General features: G+C 52.0%; 1 protein-coding gene across 1 annotated transcript; it reads right to left on the bottom strand.

The window, feature by feature from the left end:
• Positions 1 to 2,483: 2,483 nt before the first annotated feature.
• On the bottom strand, positions 2,484 to 7,419 carry RTP3 (receptor transporter protein 3). The gene is made up of 2 exons (XM_037030590.1): positions 6,849 to 7,419; positions 2,484 to 4,115 (listed from the first exon to the last, which is right to left on the bottom strand). The coding sequence occupies exons 1-2, from the start codon at positions 7,013 to 7,015 to the stop codon at positions 3,371 to 3,373; spliced, it is 912 nt and encodes a 303-aa protein (XP_036886485.1). The 5' UTR covers positions 7,016 to 7,419; the 3' UTR covers positions 2,484 to 3,370.
• Between the last annotated feature and the right edge of the window lie 219 nt (positions 7,420 to 7,638).

Genomic DNA, 7,638 nt, shown 5'->3' with positions numbered 1-7,638 from the left:
GCGGGACTGTTTTGCATGGTTAACGATGGGGTGGTTTCCTTACGGGACTTTGGACGCTTATATCACATCACGTGGTTTGGAGAGATTGTACCCTGTCCACCATTGTACCACTGTCTGGGGCTCACCTGAGCAGGACTGGGTGTGGAAGATAAGCTTGAACAAGTAGTTTATACACAAATCGACTCCTCTGTGGTCTGCCCAGTGCTGTCCAACGAAACTTCCTGTGGGGACGGCAACTCCTGTGTCTGTGTGTCCCATGGCAGGACCACCGGGCCAGGTGCTCCTTGAGCACTATATTTAATTTAATTTAAATTTAAATAGCCAGAGGGGGCTACCCTGTTGGACAGCTTGGGTCTAGCCAGGTGGGTTCTTTGGAAGTTAATCTGGGCTAAAAATGAAGGGTGACTTTTATTTTCTCTTATCTGAAGAATCGGTCTGTCCCCAGGGGAGTGCATGTAACATGGGTTACTCCTGACACCCCAGTGTCTTGTCTTGAGGGGCCTAATCGTAATTCCAAATATTTTATCCTCAGCATCTGTAGAACAGGCAGAGCAGTCTGAAACCACCGTTGGGGATTGCTTTGGCTTAAAGACAAACTCGAGAAGTAGGTTTAAAAGATGGGAAGAATAGGAAAATGAGAAATCACTGTAATTGACCCTCAAACAATTGTATTTTTCTTTTTCAGTGCTTAACAATGTAATTGAGATTTATTAGTTATACCTCTTGAATGATTTTGGTGTTTCATTTCATGGCAAGGTTATGCTATTTATAGTCAAATGGAAATATGTCTGAACAGGGGGAGGGAAATGGGGGCTTTTGTACCAATTGACTGTCCAGAACTTATATAAATTTTACTTCAGTAAAGCCAGTCTTTTGTGCAAAAATCTTTTCTTGGTGTTCATATAAATAAATAAGCCCTGGCTGGTGTGGCTCAGTGAATTGAATGCTGGCCTGTGAACCAAAGGTTCACTGGTGCGATTCCCAGTCAGGGCACATGCCTCAGTTGTGGGCCAGGCTCCCCAGTAGGGGGTGTGCAAGAGGCCACCACGCACTGATGTTTCCCTCTCTTCCTCCCTTCCGTTCTCTAAAAATTAATGAATAAAATAAATAAATAAGTAATATGGCATTGATATATAATTATTTCATGTTACATAGCACCCCAAATATATCATTGAATACAATGCTCATAGAGATACTATTTAATTTATTCATATCAATAAAAATACAGATTCTAAAGTAGAATATGCATCTTAACAAAAACATAGAGATCTGAAAATTTTGCACAATGCGTGTATTAACGACCCAGCATGTCTTCCCCACCTCACCGGTCACTCCGTGTCTGGCTGTTTGCAAGCTGCTGGGACACACTGGCTTCCTTACGTGCTTGTTTCTCAGGCACGTGCTCATGTCTCTCCAGTGCCACCACTGCATTTGAAGTGCCTGCAGTGAGCGGACATGTGCACGGTGCTCAAGTGTTTGAGGACGCATAGCAGGTCTGGAGACATTACCCACACGAGCCTGTCGGGTTCCCAATAATTATCTCTGTGCTGAGAGGTATAGGTGCTATTTCTGATATTTGCTTTGGAGGGTAAACTTGCACCTTAAAAACTACATTTTCTAGAAATGCAAGTCAAAGATAGTAAGATATCACCTCACACCCACTGGTATTGCTGTTATATATTTTAAAAAATAACAGAAAATAAGTGTGCGGCAAGGATGTGGAGAATTGGGACTCTTGTGCACTGTCGGTGGGATTGCAAAATGCGTCTGGTGTGGGAAACAGTGTGGTGGTTTCTCAAAAAATGAAACATGCAAATGCCATAGGATTCGGCAATGTCACTGCTGAGTACACGGGCTGGGCAAAAGTGAGTTGACAGTTGTGAGTACGCGAAACACGGAGTTTAATCTTGTATGGTTATTTATTCATTATCACATTATTTTCCACATGGACAACAGTAAGCCTGATTATGCTCCGCCCTGCGTGTCCCAAAGTTGGAGGCAGGGTCACAAAGACATGTCCCTAACACCGTGTTCACAGCAGCACTGCTCACGAGCAGAGACGGGGAAGTGGCCCAACTATCTACTGGTGGATGAACGAATAAGCAACATCCATATGATGGAATATTGTTCACCCTTAAAAAGGAAGGAAATTCTGACGCCTGCTACAGCATGGATGGGCCTGGAGGACATCAGGTAAGTGAAGTCAGCCAGACACAGGAAGATGAGTGCTGCGTAGTTCAAGTGTCAAGGCGTCTGAAGTAGTCAGATGTCTGAGGCGGAAGGAAGAATGCTGGTCAGCAGGGCCTGGGGGCGTGGAATAGGGAGGTTGTGTAGTGGGTACCGGCTTTCAGTTGTGGAAAATGAGAAGTTCTAGAGACGGTTCCAGAAGGCACGGTGCAGGCAGAGGCTGGGTCTGGCCACACTGTGCGTGGGGGAGTAACCGGAGATGAAGCGACGGGGGTGGGGGGAGAAAAGAAGTGTTCGCAGTAAATGACCATTGCTTTCATTTTAGCCGCCTAAACCGAAGGTGTCCTATTTCCAGGTAAAAAAGATGTGAGAATGAGTCCGAAAATGATTCCCATGAATCCAAACAGAAATAAAAAGCCCCTTGGCTCCAGAAACCTGGCGAGAATCCATGCCCAGAGGCCGCCCTCGGCCCTGCAGACCTGGGGCCCCCCGGGGTTTTTCGTAGTGTGGCCTGTCAGTGAACGACTGAGCACACGCTCCAAATGTGTATAGGTTTATTTCTTTATACAGTATAATACTGTCCTACTCATGTACCAGCATGTTATAAAATATGTGGCAAGAAACAGCGAAGTGTAAGGGAGAGTTAAATGGGGTTTTAAGGCTTTCTCCACCACCTCACAACTGGTCCTGCATTGCCCCCCCCAGCTGCGTGCACCCCACTGTGGAGGCTCCTGCCTGGAAAGGCCCCCGCAGCCGAGGGCCGGGTGAGATTTTCTGGTGAGAAGGCCCCTGGGTTTCCTGTGAGATTTCCAAATGGTTCTGTGAGCCGTAGAAACCAAGTTCTCCGTTCTCCAGAGAATGAATGACATTTCAGCACTTTTTTAAAAAAGAGGTGAAATTCACATTAAATTAATCATTTTAGAGCAGACAGTGCAGTGGCATTTAGTGCCTTCACAAGTTGTACAGCCACCCACTCTCGTTCCCAGACATTTTTGCCATTGCCCCTTCCCCACCCCCGAAAAACCCCAGTGGCTTCTACCTCCCTCTCCTCCAGATGCTGGTAGCCACCAATCTACTTCCCATCCCTGGATTTACCTGTTCCAAACATTTCACATCGACGGGATGGCACAATATGTGACCTTTTAAACTTGGCACAACATCTTCGAAGTTCATAGAGTGGTTTTTAGGAAAATGACCACCACAGAGCCACAGCTAAGATTAGAATGACTAAACAGCAACAAGCGGTTGAGTTGCAGCAACAAGTACTTGAAATCTTGCATCCAGGACTTTCATACCAGGGCGTGCGATTCCGGACCACGTGGGGATATGAATCCTGAATTGAGGACACGTTGATTATACTCTCCCTCCCGTAGGCGGTGACCGCCCTGGGAGTCCTGGCCAGTGGGGGCTCAGAAAACCAGGGGCTGGGAGGCCCCACCCCTCTCTTCAGCCGGGCGCCCCACGTTGCTGTGTCCCCTGTGAAGCTGCTCCTTGCGGGAGAAGGCTGGTAGGCGGGTATCCCGCCACTAGGTGAGCTTAGTGCGGGAAGTGACGGGGACACGAGTGACTGTTTGGCCAGACCCAACCTGCCCCGAGCACACGAGCCCTGCAGACACGCCTCACAGTTGTTCACGTCGTGTGGCCCTTCAAGAGTGGTGTCCCTGATTGTAGGGATCTCCTCCGCTGACTTGGATCCTTCTTTGTAGCAGTTCCTGAGAATTCGGAGCACCAGGTTGTTCAGGATCCTCGACATGTTCTCTTCGGTGAACTCAGGAACCTCAAATGGAGGCCGAGAGCACTTCTTACATCTCTGGGCGAAGATCCTCATCTTCACCTGGCCCTTGGATTCTATCTTACTCCAGTGCATGTGGGAAAGGACACACACTTGGGCAGAGGCCCAGCTGCGAAAGCACAAGGAGCACTTGAACCTGTGGAGACAGAAAACAAGACCCTCAGCTTGGCTCAGTGTGGCTAAACTGTGGGCTGTGCCAGAGGGAAGAAGGGGGCCCCCAAATCACAGAGACCTGGCTGGGCTGGGGTCATGGGTGAGAGGGGGAAAGAACTACCGAGTCACGTGTCCCTCTCTCCACTGCGCCACCAATGTGCTCCGTGACGCACAGGTGTCTATTGTGAAGACAGCAGGTGACAAGCTGTCAGAGCCGAAAGGGATACTGGGCACCTCCGAAGTCCAATGGGATCGATTTAGACGTGAGGCACGCGCTTGGAACTCATCAGGCCCAGAGACTCAGCAGGACAGGAACCCTGGTGTCCTGGCTCCGAAGCCAGGCTTCTTCAAACGCAGCCTGAAGTGCACCAGGACTGCGATGTCAGCCCCCAGGAAGCCTGAATGGAGCCCGCACACGAACACAGACGGGCGGAGTAAGTGCTGCAGGCTGAACTCCTGTTTCCCCTCCAAGTCACAACTTGAAATCCTAACACCCAAGGCCACAGTGTGAGGAGGCGGGTGGGGCCTTTGGGAGGTGATTGGCTCATTAGGGTGGAGCTCCCATGAATGGCATTAGCACCCTTATAAAAGAGACTCCAGGAAGCGCCCCAGACCTTTCTGCCAGGTGAGGACACAACAGGAAGTCTGAGACCCAGAAGGCGGCCCTCGCCTGACCAGCCGGCACCCTGGTGTTGGACTCCCGGCCTCCAGAACTCTGAGCAAGACACTTCTGTTGTTTATAAGCTTCTGGGCCTGTGTTTTAAAATTTTGATTTATTGATTTATTTTTACATTTTCATAGCAGCTCCAAAAAAGACTAAGACAGCAACTCACAGGCCTCCAGGGCAGGGGCAGACCCTCAAAGCTCCAGTGTCCTAGGGACGAGTGTTGCTTTGCTCTCTGCCCCAGACCGCCAGTATTGCTGGGAGGGTACCGTGTCCAGCTCTCTCTCCTTTACCCCCTCCAACCCAATTCGTTGGTCAAAGAGGCCTGAAACAACACGTATTCCTCATGCTCTGGCCTCAGACAGGGTACAAAAGGATGACCCTTCATCCCAACAGGGAGGAGGGCAACTTTCTGAGTGAAGACAGCTGGACAAATACCTGTCAGGACAGACGGAGGGAGGAAAAAGGGCAGAGAAGCCACGGCCCCCAGGGCAGGAGTCATGGGAGAGCGGGGGGCTGCTGTGTGGGGGGGCTTTAGCGCTCCCCACGTTGTCCTCGCCCTCCCTCCCGTTTCCTAGTCCCCTGGCCGTGAGATTGGGGCAACGTGAGCACGTGGCTGATGGGATGCGGGCCAAAGTGGCGGGCGCTGCTCCCAGACCTGGCACCGAGGCCCTTGAAAGGCCTCCCAGCTCTCCCTGTCCTGCACCTCGGTGAACCTGGGGCCGTGTGTTGGGTTAAATCACCGACACTGCAGGGCTTACTGGTCACAGCAGCCAAGCCTAACCTTGGGCTGGCTTGGTGCAGGGGCCCCTGGAGCCTGGGAGGGTGAAATCAGAGGGGGCTGGGGAAGACTCAGTCAAGGTTTACCTTCTGCACTTTAAAAAATATTATATTTATTTGTTTTTAGAGAGAGGGGAAGGATGGAAGAATGACAGGGAGAGAAACATTGATCGGTTGCCTCTGGCACACTCCCAACTGGGGACCTGGCCGGTAACCCAGGCATGTGCCCTGATTGGGAATCGAACCATCGACCTTTTGGTTTTAGGGATGACGCCCAACCCACTGAGCCACGCTGGCCAGGGCTCCCTTCTGTATCTTGATTCTAGTCTCACCTCCTGGGATGAACTCAAGGATGAAATGAAGGGAAGGTGCCCAGCAGCTCTGACCTCTGTGGGCCAGAGGACCTCACTGGGGCGAAGGGGCCTGGGCCCTGTTCTTCTGGGCTGCAGCCTCCCTGCCCTCCTCTGGTCTGTGCTGCTGTGCTGGTGTGTAAGCTCAGGGTTCAAAGTTTTCAAAAAAACAAAACAGAACAAACAAAACAAGAGCCGAGACTTTGCTCGGCTGCTTTTGATGCCAGCTGCTGGCCTGGGAGAACCACGGATTATAAGGAGAAAAGAGATGTTTCCTCTTCTTAGACCCCCTCCAGGAAGGGGGCAGGCAACAAGCCCCATCTCCGTCCCGGGCCCCCATCCTCGGTGCCCCCATCCTCGGTAGGTGACCCCCATCCTGGGGGTTCTGATTTCCCACTTGGGAAAGAGAGGATGAGGCTTGGGATGTCTTCTAAGGGTCCTGTTTTTCTAACCATTCCCTTAGCTCAGAGCAGAGAGGATTAAGATGGCTGCGTGTGGCTCAGCTCCTCCCGTCCTCCGCCTCCTCCCCCTCCTCCCCCTCAGGTGTCCTCAGTGCAAGAGGGCCCTCCTCATGGGCCCCCCGGTGGGCCCCAGGTTTCCAGATGCAGGGCGTATGGGCACCAAGCCCTCCTCCCCCATTTCTCCTGGGCCTCTCTGCACTTCGCCCTCACCCCTCGCAGCTGATTTCTCTGTACCTAAGGCATTCGTCCACACCAGAGCCCAGTTCTGGTATTGTTTTGGGGTTCATGTAATAAGAAAACAATCTCTAATGACACTAAAACTTCCTGGGTGATAGGCACCTTCCCTCCTGTACTCTTCAGTTTGCAAGCAAGCCTGAATGGAATAAGAAAAATATGCAGTGTACACAGTAAGAAATCAGGGAGAATTTTCTGGAACACGTACCATCCCATCCCCCACTCACCTGGCAAAGGCCCACTGCCGGTACTGCGTCCACCCTGGCTGCAGGACGTTGGGAGCGAGGCCTTTGTCGAGTGTCAGCGTCCACTGGTGCCTCGGCTTCACCTCCTGAATTAGCTCCTGGAACAATTTCTGCCACGCCTTTAGGTCCTGACCTGTGGCCGCTGGCATGGTGAGCTGGGGGGTGTCAGGGTCTCCCGGGCTCTGGCGGGTCTCTGGCAGGGCATGAGGGTTCCCCCTTTAGAGAGCACAGGCTCCTACCTGCTCCCCTTTATGCACCTGGACCTGGCCTGTGGACCAAGCTTTGCCCGAAGGACAAAGTTCAGCTGAGTCTGGCTCCACGTTCAGAGAGCAGCAAGGCGTTCCAGGGGAACGATATGGAAGGCGCCTGCCTTTATTCAGCAAAATGTCACCCCAGGAGCCAGCCCTCCAGACCCCGTGTCAGGAGGACGGACCTCAGCCTGGCTCTGCTGTTGCCTCCCCTCAGTATGGGACGCGTTTCTTACCCCCGAGGCCTGTGCGTGGTGGAGACAGCAAAGCAGGGCTGTCGCCAGGGGCCCTCCCCTGAGTCCCGTGTCCCTGCTTCCTGCTCCTTACTTCCTCTTTCCTCTCTCTCTCTCGTGTCCGGTCTCTCTGTGGGGTAGTATTTCACAGACGCTGAGCTGCCCACGGTGACTCCCTAACCCAATCTTCCTCCCATTAGAGACAGAAGCCAGGGCAGTCCCTGTGCCCAGATGTGGCTACAAGGTCCTTGCCTGGGTGAGGGGCCACTGGCTTCATCCCTAAGTGCTCTG

The sequence above is a fragment of the Sturnira hondurensis genome, unplaced genomic scaffold, assembly GCF_014824575.4.
Source record: "Sturnira hondurensis isolate 20B ecotype Veracruz unplaced genomic scaffold, ASM1482457v3 Scaffold0020787, whole genome shotgun sequence".
NCBI classification, from domain to species: Eukaryota; Metazoa; Chordata; class Mammalia; order Chiroptera; family Phyllostomidae; genus Sturnira; species Sturnira hondurensis.
This window is presented reverse-complemented; position numbering and strand designations above follow the sequence as displayed.